The 13,423-nt window shown below is 49.4% G+C and overlaps 1 protein-coding gene across 5 annotated transcripts in view; it reads right to left on the reverse strand.

The window, feature by feature from the left end:
- Positions 1-1,678: 1,678 nt before the first annotated feature.
- Positions 1,679-13,423, reverse strand: part of ARMH3 (armadillo like helical domain containing 3) — a 217,218-nt gene continuing 205,473 nt past the window's right edge. For all 5 annotated transcript variants that reach the window (XM_063670173.1, XM_054436739.2, XM_063670172.1 and 2 more), the window contains 2 exons: positions 5,854-5,970; positions 1,679-3,700 (listed from right to left, as the gene is read on the reverse strand). In XM_063670173.1, the coding sequence (XP_063526243.1) occupies positions 3,608-3,700; positions 5,854-5,970 (210 nt within the window). In that variant the 3' untranslated portion in view covers positions 1,679-3,607. The remainder of the gene's footprint in view (positions 3,701-5,853; positions 5,971-13,423) is intronic.

Consider the following 13,423-nt stretch of genomic DNA (forward strand, 5'->3'; position numbering starts at 1 on the left):
CCCCCGCCCCCCACCCTTTGCAGCCCGGGGGAGGCACCCGGTGAAAGGGTGAACTGCAAAGTGCGGGGAAGGAGACTAGCTCCCCAGCAATCTGTCCCTAAACCAGAAGTCACGGGGCTTGGGGGGGCGGGGGAGAAGAGCGCGGGACAGAAGAGCCCCACTGAGAGGAAACCCCGCCCCCAATTCTCAGGCACCCCTTCCCCCTTCGTCAGCACAGTTCTGGCTGAGGCAGAGTCTGGGGTATCATATCGGAGTCCCCTCTCCGTTTGCCTCCATGTCAGCCTGTATTTTCTCTGTTGTTCCTCCTCCCGTGTATGCATCTCTCGTGGTCCCAGACAGTCCCCACCATGCTTAAAGTAGGTTAGGGATGCAAAGAAAGAGTCAACCCAGCCTCTAATATTAGCAGGCTCATCGTGGGCCAATGGACTATTTCGTCTTCTCTCAAGTTCCAGAAGGATCCCAACTCTCACCCACTCCAGGACCCTGTCTCTGGAACCTATTCACTTTCAGGGTGCCTCCTTCACTGATCTAATGACCTCCCATAGGCCGACTATGAAGATAAAGAAATTAGTGAACCGGGTCAGTTTCTCAAGACATCCTTGCTCTTTTGTTCCTCCCCCGCAGCAACTTTTCTGCCCTTCTCTTTTGTCACCTGTCCTGTCCTGGATTCCTTTTTTTCCAGCAGATATGGGGAGCAACTGACAGGTTTGGGGATCCATGTCAGGATACAGAGTAGGAAAGAAATGCCCTTGTTATGAAACCCCTTCCTTAAGATTAGCTCCTTTCTAAAGGCAGGGCTAGCACGGATGGGCTCCCTCATCTCCCAGGAATGGATCCTGAGTGTTTGAGCGCCACAGGTCTGACCTTCCTCAGGATGCTTCCTGGGCTCCACACCCAAAAGCCCCCCAACCCCTTGCTATGAGGATGAGGGGACCTTGTCTGGTGGGTCTGAAGGAGTGACCTGTTAAGACCAAAAACTTTAAAGTGACTCAAGCACACTTAATCTCTTCAATTGGCTTTAATTTCCAACCACTTGATTTAATCAACCCAGCAGGAATTGTGGCGGGAATTCCGGCCTAAGAGGGGGACAAGTGGCTGAGGGTAAGATTGTCTTTAGGAGCAATGCCCTGCGCTTGGATCTCCCTTGGCTCTGGAGGAGCCTCCACACACCTGGCATAGAGGCTGGGCATAGAAAGTGCTTGGGCAGCTCCTGTTAAGGTTGATTTCCAGGAGACAACGGGTGCTCTCGTTTGGAGTTCTGAGAATAGGTATATGTGAATAAACTGGTCAAGAGAAGGGCCTTTACAATGGAGGGCAAGGAGCCCTCTGCTTAGTGCCCCATGCCCTAGACCTGTCCTCATTCACTTGGAGGAAAGGCTGGCAGGAATCCATAAGTGGCCAAATGGGTTGGCTTGCCTCCTCAATACCACTAAGTTTGGAGATAAGGGAACTAACTCCCTTCTCCCTCCTTCTACCCAGAGGGCAAGAGAGGTTACAGCTCTCCGAACCCAACGACCTCTACTAGGGCCAGGAGACTCAGAGGAAGGAAGAGAGTTCACAAGGGCAGGTAGGGGTCCCCTAGCCAGATGGGAGCAGCACCTATGAGATTACCTTACCTCTATCTTTGAGGAATGAGTCTGGGCAACAGAGATTAAGAAAAAAAAAAAGCAACACTAAAGACAGTCCCACACAAATCAGTTTTTAATAATTTCAACTTGCCACCAGCTCCAGATCCAGCTGCCTTGGGGGTTTATTATCAGGGAAAACACTAAATGCCCCAGGCTGAGCTATCCATCCAGTGATCAGATGACCCAGCCTGTGATCTCTTAAGAACCTACATCTACACATGGCAGCCTGTTAGTGGCTTCTCTGGAACTAGTGCATAGCTGCTCAATGTTAGAGCCAGAACTCTGGTTCCCAGGGAGGGCAAGTATCCCAAAGAGATTTGAGGTTAAATGGATGGCAGTCCAGGTGGTCCCAGATATGCTCTCACTGCTGAATTCCTGCACTTACTCCTAGAATATACCAGTGCTGTTTGCTCCCGCCATCCTGAGGGCTTTAGAAAGTGCTTTAAAAAGGGAGGATCTCGAAGCAGCAGCTATTTCAGAGGCAGCTGTGGGGAAAGCCTATAGTGGTTCCATGGAGGCTATCCAAGGGAGGAACCACAAGCCAGCTCCCCAGAAGTCAGGAGATTTGCCTGTGGCCCCACCCAGAATCTGAGTGGACAGAATGGAGGCCTTATGCATGATGCTCACCTGGCCTGTTTCAGATGCAGGGCACCCTACCCCCAGAAAGTTCTCTTCCTCCCAGGCACTAGACCATGACAGGAACAGATTCCTCCCCAGAGGAAATTCTCAGGCAGGTTGGATGTAAACAACAGCAGGGTAAGGGAGTGGAACACATGGAGGGGAGCTCAGCAGAGGCAGGAGACGCTGCCAGAGGAGAGGGGGCTAGGGAGGCGGGGGAGCTGCTGGAAAGGGAACCAGCAAAGTAGGCACCTTGAGGGCTCCAGAAAGCCTGTCAATGTTTATTTCATACACACCCTAAAGACAGTAAACCAGATTAGAAATTAAAAGTTAAGGTTGTGACCCTATTGTGCTGATGAGTCAAATGGGCCAGAGGAAGGGGAAAGCTAACGGTACTCCTGGTGCCAAAACTAAAATTCAAAAGGCGGTGGCCGGACATCAGAGCACTGGGCGGATTCTCATCTCCAGTTTTCCCAGAGAAGTCAATTCTGAATTCAGAAAATAGGAAAACTGGCTGGGCGTGGTGGCTCACGCCTGTAATCCCAGCACTTTGGGAGGCCAAGGCGGGTGGATCATGAACTCAGGATATTGAGACCATCCTGGGTAACATGGTGAAACCCCATCTCTACTAAAAATACAAAAAATTAGCTGGGCGTGGCACATGCTCCTGTAGTCCCAGCTACTCGGGAGGCTGAGGCAGGAGAATCGCTTGAACTCAGGAAGCAGAGGCTGCAGTAAAGCCGAGATCATGCCACTGCACTCCAGCCTGGGCGACAGAGTGAGACTCCGTCTCAAAAAAAAAAAGGAAAAAGGTACCCTATTCCTATCTTAACCTAAATCTGAGTCAAAGGTCCCGATGACTGGACAAAGTGCCAGTGGGGGCAGGGGACACAGATTTCAAGCCAAGCACAGCCCCAGGCCCAAAGGAAGCAGGATGTAGCTCCAGCTATATCTGACAGTTGATCTGTTTTCAGAAGCCAAGCAGAGCCACTGACTTTCAGGGTGCTGGCACTGCCCTGAGGCTTGCCTCACCAGCTCCCGAAAATTAGTCAGTAGCTACAGCTTATAACCTCAAGATTGGAAATGTGAGGGGCTGTTTAGGGAGCCCACTCTGGAAGTCCCCACATTCCTGGAGGCCTCTCCCCACTGTGCCCACCCATTCCTCCCCAAATAAGATTATCCCTGGCTTAACCCTCCTGCCCCTGCTGCCCAAGCTCCACTGAAGTGTGGTCTTCACCAAGAGAACTTGGTATCTGTGTTTCTCTCCAACCTCGGGGGCAGCCCCCTCTCCCCTCGCTCCCCCTCCAGCCCATGATCCTCATGGGTAAGGGCAGTCAGAGGCTGCTCAGGTAGGCGTGGCCTCAGGAGATAGTGGAGAACTCCTTGAGCAGGACTTCTTGGCTGAGCGTGTGGAAGGCCAGGTTTCTCCGGACGTTGGTGCTAATGGATCGAACCTGGGAAAGGGTAGTTGGGGAAGGTGGGAGGGCACAGCCAGAGAGAAAACAGGAGAGAGTCAGTTCTAAATGGCAGAGGACAGTGCCTGCTACACGGGGCACTAGAAGTCTCTCTCTTAGGAAATGAACCCTTAACAGCTATTATCCCTGCAGGCAAATGAGCAAACAGTTCCTTGACAGCAGGCAAGGAGCGAAGAGGGGTGGACAGGAACAAACTCTAGAGGATGTAAGAAGAGCGCCTGGGCTCCTGGGGAGGTAGAAGCAGGCACAGACAAGAAAGCATCTGTCTCTGCTTTGGCTATGCAGAAGGGGGACTGGGCTGCTCAGTGATCTGATGGAGGAGGAGAAACTGAGGCCAGAGGACTCATGCTCTAGCGCCACCTCTCTTTAGATGTGTTTCTAGTCTCTTCACTCTCCCTTTGGATTTATTTACATTTTTGGGTTGGAAGGAGCGTTTAGAGATGCAGTCCTTTTCTGGCACAGATGGCAAGGGTAGGATCCAAGGAGGCCAATTTCAATGGCCAGGGCCAGGTGACACTGCTAGTGAGTCCCAGCTTGGGAGCAGGGCCGAGGGTTCTTAACTCCTAGTCTAGCACTCCTTCTAAAGATGCCTGCCCACTCGAGAGGAAAGTCTGGGGCGTATCCTTGCTGCGTGCCCACTGCTCACCTCACATACTCTCTACCCACAGAACCCTAACCCAGTGTTGCCTGGGTCAGCAGGGTAAAAGCCTGTAGAGAAAGGGTCAGAGGGCCCAAGTCCCTACTCTGAGAGGGTTCCAAGAGGAATCTGGCAGACTCTTCAAGGAGATTTCCCCACAGGAAATAGCTGTGTAGATTGCCTGAGAAACAAAAAGGGGAAGGAGGAGGAGAGTGTGTCTGCCCTGGGCCCCAAAGTCTCAGGAGCTATCCTTCAATTTCTGCTATGCTGTAGGAAACTTAATGAAGTCATCAGGAAGGAAGCAGAGGAAAGGGCAGCATGGCAAACAGCAGGAAACTTGAGCTCATTAGCTCCAAACTGCACCAGACCCTCTTTGCTCCCCTATGCCAGGGGAACAAATATGAGCAGAACTGAGTAAGGCCGTGGCGAGTGTCTCAGAGCCTCAAGACACCGCTCCTGTAACCCTCTCCAGCTCCTCATAGATTGCTCTCTGTTAACCATTGGCTCCCAGAACTTCCTCCACATCAACTTACAGACTTGCCAACCATCCCATAAAAATGCTCCACTCTGCTATCACTTTACACTAATGGTTTCTGTGTTCCAAACTAACTCACCCCAGAGCATGTCTTCCTGACCCTGTGGAAGTCCAAAATCCTGAGGAATGTCATGTCAGGATCAGAGTTGGGCTGTGTTTAGCACAAGACAAACGATCTAAAACGCAGTGCCTTCACCACACTTGGCATGGGGTAAGTAAAAGCTGAGCTGACCCAAGTTCAGCCCCAGCAGAGGGAGGTCTAAGGACAGGGGAAGTGAGTACAGAGGCCTGCAGGTCCTGGTCTCGGTCCCCAGCCAGGATGTTTGTGTAAACCAAGCTGGTAGGGTTACAGGACTGCAGGGGGGCTGAGCTTTTCTTGAGAACAGCTCAGAGCACAGGACAGGAAAGGGACCATCAATAGGGCTAGCTCTGTGGAGACACTGACTGGGAAGTTAAGTAGGAGGCAGAGCAAATGTTCATGGCTCCAAGTGCCCAAGGGTGAGGGCTGCAGGAAGCTGAGTGATTGGAAAGCAGGGAGTGGAGACTGGAGAACTAGATTGGGAGGGGACTCAGACCAGCAGCCAGTTAGGAGTTTAGGAAGAAGTGATTCCATAAGAAGGGGAAGAATTAATTACTCTTATTAGTTGCCCTGAGGACAGGTTAAGGAATAACGAGGCAGATCTGCTCCTGGGAACACACGTCAAACCCCAGGCCCAGCTGGAGCTGTGCAAGGGCTGTCTCCATGGCTGCAAAGGAGAAGTAGGCAATACTACCTCGAATAGCATCTTCTCTTACTGCCTGGGGAGAGAAGTTGCATACCCCATCCCAGCAGACCCCTCAAGTCTTGTTTTATCTGCCCTTAGCAAACCGCAGTTGTTCCCTAGAGGCCCATCTGCACAGTAGAACCCAGTGGCTGGGGGCGGGCCCCTAAGACACAGGCAGAGGCGGTGGGGCACTCACCAGCTCTTTGAAGAAGGCAGCTTCCTTGTGCTGCTCTGAGTAGCGCTCATACTGGTCCAGGCCATCCTGCAGCTTCAGTGTGAGCGTGTCATAGTTGGCTCTCACCACCTCCAGCACCTGGAGGACATCAAGGGCCAGGCAGGGCTTAGGCCATGCAAATCCCACATCCCTTAGCCCCATTCTGCTGATCTACTGGGTTGGGTTTGGTCTGTGACAACACTCCCAAGAAACCTTGCTTATTACTTATCTTCCAGAAAACAGCCTGGCTACAGGGAGCGATGCCTCAGGTTTCTGGGACCACTTTCTCTCTCTCTCTCTCTCTTTTTTTTTTTTTGAGACTGAGTCTCGCTCTGTCACTCAGGCTGGAGTACAGTGGCGTGATCTCAGTTCACTGCAACCTCTGCCTCCCAGGTTCAAGCGATTCTCCTGCCTCAGCCTCCCGAGTAGCTGGGACTACAGGGGCACATCACCACACCTGGCTAATTTTTATATGTTTTAGTAGAGATGGTGTTTCGCCATGTTGGCCAGGCTGGTCTCGAACTCCTGACCTCAGGTGATCCACCCGCCTTGGCCTCCCAAAGTGCTGGGATTACGGGTGTGAGCCACTGAGCCTGGCCAACTTTCTAATCTTTTTTTTTTTTTTTTTTTTTTTCTTTTCCTTTTTGACACAGAGTCTCACTCTGTTGCCCAGGCTGGAGTGCAGTGGTGCAATCTCGGCTCACTGCAACCTCTGCCTCCTGGGTTCAAGCAATTCTCATGCCTCAACCTCCTGAGTACCTGGGATTACAGGTGTGTGCCATCATGCCCGGCTAATTTTTGTATTTTTAGTAGAGACGGGATTTCTCCATGTTGGCCAAGCTGGTCTCTAACTCCTGAACTCAGTTGATCCACCAGCCTTGACCTCCAAAAGTGCTGGGATTACAGGCGTGAGCCATTGCACCCACCGCGACTTTCTAATCTCTTCTATTCCCTGCCTTTCATGACCAGCCCAGCCTGGCCACCAAGTCTGTTTACTCTGAGTACGGTAAAAGAGCATGAGAAGAGGTTACAGAACATCTCAGCTCACCAGTATCCCTGACACCACAAGTGTGCTCTCAGCCTTATCCTGAAGCTTTCCCTGGCCAGGCTGTCACAGTTGCTGAGTAAGACTTTGCCAATGTCTCCTTCCTTCTCCCGTTCTGGGAACCACATTTCTTCAGTCTTGGGATGTTCCTCAGCACCATCTGCTACTTGTTTTCATTGCTCAGTGCCAACTCAGTCTTCTTATCCAGTGCCTGGATTGAACTTTAGGGCATCCCAGCCTTTGGGTATAGGGTACGCTTTCAAGACTAAGCTAGAGCCTTTGTTCTGTGGAGTTTTTCTCCCACAACATCTCTCTGATTTTCTATGCGGGGAGGATTCAGACTTCCACTGACTCCAGGAACCTTGACTATCTGTGGTTACAGAAAGAAGGGACTGTTCATAGCCAGGCCAGATGTGACTTCAGCTTATAAGATCATGAATCAAAGGCAAGGACAGTCGGGGGAGAGGCACTACACATCAAATCAGAAGAAGTGAGCTAGGAAGAAAGGGGAGACCAAGAAAGGGGATGATCATTCACTCTGGTCATCGGAGTGAAGTTGATCTGACCTGGAGGAAAGCCTATGGCATCATGGAGAGCTCCCTGCTCAGTGGCGAGCTTGGAGGGATTAGTGAGTGACAAGGAACACACGGCTCTGACAGAAGGGGGCTGGGGGTTGGGAAGAGGAAATTAGCCAGAGTCAGGATGGAGGACAGGCTCCTGAGAGGCCCAAAGGTGCCTCTGCACTGTTCCCTGCACCAGTCCAAATTTGTGCCAGGCAGACTTCACTTGGTAGCAAACACTCTGGCTGCCAAAAATTCCTGAGGAGAGAGAAGGGCTGGAGGGCACAGGGAAGGCTTGTGTCCCTATGGCAGAGTTACCGAGTTCAGTTTGGGAGGGAAGGAACAGCTAGGGCAAAGGTGTGGCCCAGCTTTCTTCCCTTCAGACATCCAGCTCTACAAGATCATTTTGCCTGGTGTGTCCCACAGACTGTAGTATAGGCTGGTTCCTCTGCTTCTCATTCTACTTGTCGGTTCTGTAGGCAGGAGGACTGGTACCCAGCAACAGCAGTCACCCACAAAGTAATCTGGTCCTCTCATGCACGTGGGCTGCACTCGTGGCTGGAATATCTGCAGCCAAGGTCTTGGCTCAGAAGTGAATGGCTCAAGCCCAGAAAAAGGCAAAATTCCTCCAAGATGGAATCAGCCCCTAGGAACCAGGCAGAATAGAATAATACATGTTTTCCTATGCCCTGAAATCTGGGGAGCCTCAGCAATGCTTAAGACCCAGCAACTTGGGCTCAGCCTTTCCTGAGCGGTGTCAAGTGCCAAAGGACAAACATCATGCTAAAGTCAATTTCTGCGAAAGAGGTTACTGCATATGAAGAGATGGCTGTACCTTCTGACTACATCCTGAGAGCCTCAGGCTGCAGGTAAGGCTGCTTTGATCACCCGGACTCTCTCCTCTTGCCAGAGCACAGTAGAAGGTCTAAGGTCTCACTTAGAAGAGTGATTTCTTCCTATCCCAATAAAGCTGGCTTTTGCCAGCATGGTTTAGTTTAGTTTGTTACAGGGAGGTGAGGGCAGAAAAGATCCCTGAGCTACTAGCTCCTTGGAAGAAAACCAGAAGCAGCCGGACGTGGTGGCTCACGCCTGTAATCCCAGCACTTTCGGAGGCCGAGGCGGGCGGATCACCTGAAGTCAGGAGTTCGAGACCAGCTTGGCCAACATGGTGAAACCCCATCTGTACTAAAAATACAAACATTAGTGGTGGTGCACACCTATAATCCCAGCAACTTGGGAGGCTGAGGCAGGAGAATTGCTTGAACCTGGAAGGCAGAGGACGCCATGAGCCGTGATTGCGCCACTGCACTCCTGCCTGGATGACAGAGCAAGACCTTGTCTCAAAAAAAAAAAAAAAAAAAAAAAAAAACAAAAAAGAAAGAAATCCAGAAGCCTGGCTAGACTTATAGTGCCCATGATCTCAGCTCTCCTCTTGTCCAGACACTGCCCGTTGCCACCTCCCCCTTCCGTGGCCCTTTCTTTTTTTTTTTTCTTTTTTTGAGACAGTCTTGCTCTTGTCACCCAGGCTGGAGTGCAATGGCGCGATCTTAGCTCACTGCAGCCTCCACCTCACAAGTTCAAGCGATCCTCCTGCCTCAGCCTCCTGAGTAGCTGGGATTACAGGCACCTGCCACCATGCTTGGCTAATTTGTGTGTGTGTGTGTGTGTGTGTGTGTGTGTGTGTGTGTACTTTTAGTAGAGACGGGGTTTCATGATATTGGCTAGGCTGGTCTCGAACTCCTGACCTCAGGTGCTCCACCCGCCTCAGTCTCTCAAAGTGCTAGGATTACAGGCGTGAGTCACAGCGCCCGGCCTTCCCTGGCCCTTTCTTGTGGGCTTACTTCCTTTCTTCCTCTTATACGTGAGGAAAGTTGCCTGTCAGTTCATCTAGTCTCTGCTGTCTCCTGCCCTTGTCACTTGTCTTTTACTCACAAAGGAAAAAGACATTCTAGGCTCAGGTCTGGGCCCCAACCCATCCAAGACTTCAGAACACTAGCAGGTACTTGCCTAGCCTAGGACTTTGCTTTCTGTAGCTGAGACTTAAGGAACATGTCTCATTTGAGTCTCAGCACTGGCCTGGGACATGGTGAGGGCCACACTTAGAGAGAGGGCCATCTCCCAGAGCCTCTGCCTAAAGGCCTGAGGCTTACCACAATTTGCAGCCTCAGTATCTGCTTCCTGGCAACTCTAAAGGTCCCTCTCAGGTTGAAATCCCTTTCCAATCCATCAGTTAACAGTCTACGCCCCCGCAAGCACAAGGCTACCTTCTTTCATCGGCCGTTGGGCTTGTGGGCTTCCTAGAATCATGCCAACCACCTCAGCCCAAGGTAGCCTCAAAGCCAGTAAGTCACCTACAGGTCACATGCTCTCCAAGGAATCCTCACACCACCACCTATGACCCTTAGGAGACAGACACTTGGGTCTTGGCAAGAGCCTGATAGAAAGTTAACTGAGCTGACCAGGCACGGTGGCTCATGCCTGTAATCCCAGCACTTTGGGAGGTTGAGGCAGATGGATCACGAGGTCAGGAGTTCGAGACCAGCCTGGCCAAGATGGTGAAACCCCGTCTCTACTAAAAATACAAAAATTAGCTGGGTGCAGTGGTAGGCGCCTGTAATCCCAGCTACTCGGGAGGCTGAGGCAGGAGAATCACTTGAACCCAGGAGGCAGAGGTTGCAGTGAGCCGAGATCACACCACTGCACTCCAGCCTGGGCAACAGTGAGACTCCATCTCAAAAAAAAAAAAAAGAAAGAAAATTAACTGAGCTGGGAGTCCTGCTCTTGTTATGGGACTTCAGACAATTCACCTAGCCTCTGCCTCAGCCCTTTTTTCTATAAAATGGAACTTGAACTCACCTTCCTAAAATGACATGGGAATAAAAGTTTTCAAGTTCCTGAATAGAAGTTTTAAGAAACATACAATTGATGGAAACACTGTCATCCCAATGGCTACACAGCTACCTAGACAGCTCCTATGACTCAAAAGTAACTACTTTCACAGTCTAGAAAGTACCTACCTATTTCAAACTGTCCCAAAGATTCTATGTGCATAAGTGATTCTTCACCACAAAGGAACACCTTCTGGGTTCAAGCAGAAGATAAGGGATACACAAATGGCCTCAGTTTCAAGTATCTCATGCCCTCTTCTTTGCCTTAAAACACTTTGCCTCAACTTAGGCGAGGGGAAAACAAAGTGGGCAATGTTTGGCAGGGCCTAAACATCTGCCGCTGAAGCCTCTGGAGGTAAGGGGCCTGAGAGGACAGCAAAGCCATCAAGAACATAGGACTGAGGTCAGAGACCTAAGTTTTAGTTCCCAGTCAACCACTAATTAGCAAAATAAATTTACACAAGTTTCTTAATGTCTTTGAGCCTCAGTTTTCAGTATCTATAAAATGAAGACAACACCATCTACATCTTATAAGGCTGATGTGAGCATAACATGAGATAACGATTGTACAATGCCTGGCACATAATCAACAGTCAATAATGGTTACTAATTTTATAATGAAAGCCTTTCTGGTGACAAGGAGTATTTGGAGTTCTGGCTATCTCAAGATAGTTCTAACGATAAGCCAGGGGCTAGGGCCTCATACATCTTCATTCAGCCTATGGCAGATTCTGGTGAAGAGGAAACAGCACTGTCTATTCTTTTTTTTTTTTTTTTTTTTTTCTGAGATGGAGTCTCACTCTGTCGCCCAGGCTGGACTGCAACGGCGCGATCTCGGCTCACTGCAACCTCTGCCTCCCAGGTTCAAGCAACTATCCTGCTTCAGCGTCCTGAGTAGCTGGGATTATAGGTGCACACCACCATGCCGGCTAATTTTTTTTGTTATTTTTAGTAGAGATGGGGTTTCACCATGTTGGCCAGGCTGGTCTCAAACTCCTGACCTCATGATCCGCCCGCCTCAGCCTTCCGAAGTGCTGGGATAACAGGCGTGAGCCACTGCACCGGGCTAACATTGTCTATGCAATGTGAAAGCAAGCTTCCCACAATGACCTCACCATTCTCAGTGTTAACTACCAAGGCATCAGCCAGAACTCAGAGAATGGCCAGTATAACTTTGGTAGTGCAAAGTGACACAGGTTGTACTAAAGAAAAACTAAACAAAGAGGCCTGGCTTTGCATGATGCAGGTTGTGAGGCTGTTGGCCACATCAGGATCAGGATGTCTTCAAGACAGGAAGTAGATGAGATCCTAGTGCACAAGGTTAGTTCAAAATTGCTGACAAGGTTTCAGACACATACACATCCTAGCACACATAATATGCATTCCTCACAGACTATTCAGTACCCTGTGCTCCATTTATTTCAGCAAGGCCTTTGAAACACAAAATAAATTCTACCTTGAAGGTAGCAGCGGCAAAACAAGAATCACCAACATGGAAAAGTTCCTGGCAATGGCTATTCAGTCTCAATGCCAGAGGGCTTTGCCTTGTGCCTGAAAAATTACTCAGTTTCGAATCTCTGTTGACCTGAATTCCCAGCAGAGTAACAGTGAGAGGACACCTAAATAACAGGATGTGACCAGACAGCAAACTTGTGTTCATTACTTTCTTCTCAATTTAAGCTGACATCTACAGTTTAACCTGTTTGGGGAAAACATGTGAGGCTGCCACCAGCCCTCTCCCAACCAGGGCAAAATGTATGGTCTTTCCTAGGGTCCAGGCTGCCAGATGAGGCTAAGACCACAAGATACTAACAGAGAAGCTTACAGAGACTTCTTACAGAATAGGAAATAAACCAGGAACCTAACAGGATGGTAGTGGGGAATAAAGAGGCTACGAAATCAGAAACATAGGTTCAAATTTTGAACCATCATTTACTAGTTACATGACTTTGACCTGGGTTTTAGTTTCCTTAATGGTGAAATAGTCCCAATACTATCTTCTTATAACATTATGAAGATTAGAGATAGTATACAAAATAAATATAAAAAAAATGATAGGGCCTAGCAAATAGAAGGTGCCAAATGGATGAAGGCTATTGAGATGGAAACAAATAGAAAAAACAGAAATAGAAAATGGAAGTATCTGATGTGAGGGAGGGGAAAAAAGAAAAAGTGTCTGATGTATTCGAATAAGATGAATCAGCTGGTTATATGGTAGCCAGGAGGGCCTGGAGTTATTCCTAGCATCTGAGGACAGTGATATGGAAAATCATACCTTTTTTTTTTTTTTTTTTTTTTTTTGAGACAGAGTTTCACTCTTATTGCCCAGCCTGGAGTGCAGTGGCGCAATCTCAGCTCACTGCAACCTCCACCTCCTGGGTTCAAGTGATTCTCCTGCCTCAGCCTCCCAAGTAGTTGGGATTACAGGTGCCTGCCACCACTCCTGGCTAATTTTTGTATTTTTAGTAGAGATAGGGTTTTACCATGTTGGCCACGCTGGTCTTGAACTCCTGACCTCAGGTGATCCGCCTGCCTCAGCCTCCCAAAGTGCTGGGATACAGGCATGAGCCACCACGCCCAGCTATCATACCTCTTTTTGGCCAAGTGCTACTACATGGACAAAACCACAGAAATAATAGTTCTGGACCAGGTACAGTGGCTCACACCTATAATCTCAGCACTTTGGGAGGCCGAGGTGGGAGGATCATTTGAGGTCAGGAGTTCAAGACCAGCCTGGATGATGGAGTGAGACCCCATCTCTACGTTTTATTTATTTTTTTGAGACAAGATCTCACTCTGTCACCCAGGCTGGGGTGCAGTGGCATAATCACAGCTCACTGCACCTTTGACCTTCTGGTCTCAAGTGATTCTTCCACCTCAGCCTCCCAAAGTGCTGGAATCACAGGTGTGGAAAAAAAAAAAAAATATATATATATATATATAAAGAAAAAAATAATAGTTCTGGGAGGAGCCTTTGAAATCACTTAGCTAGTTCATGACCCTTATTTCACAGAGGAAGAAATAAATGTCCAGAAAGATTTTAAATTGCCCAAAGTCAT

This window comes from Pongo pygmaeus, chromosome 8 (genome assembly GCF_028885625.2).
Source record: "Pongo pygmaeus isolate AG05252 chromosome 8, NHGRI_mPonPyg2-v2.0_pri, whole genome shotgun sequence".
In the NCBI taxonomy this organism is placed as follows: domain Eukaryota; kingdom Metazoa; phylum Chordata; class Mammalia; order Primates; family Hominidae; genus Pongo; species Pongo pygmaeus.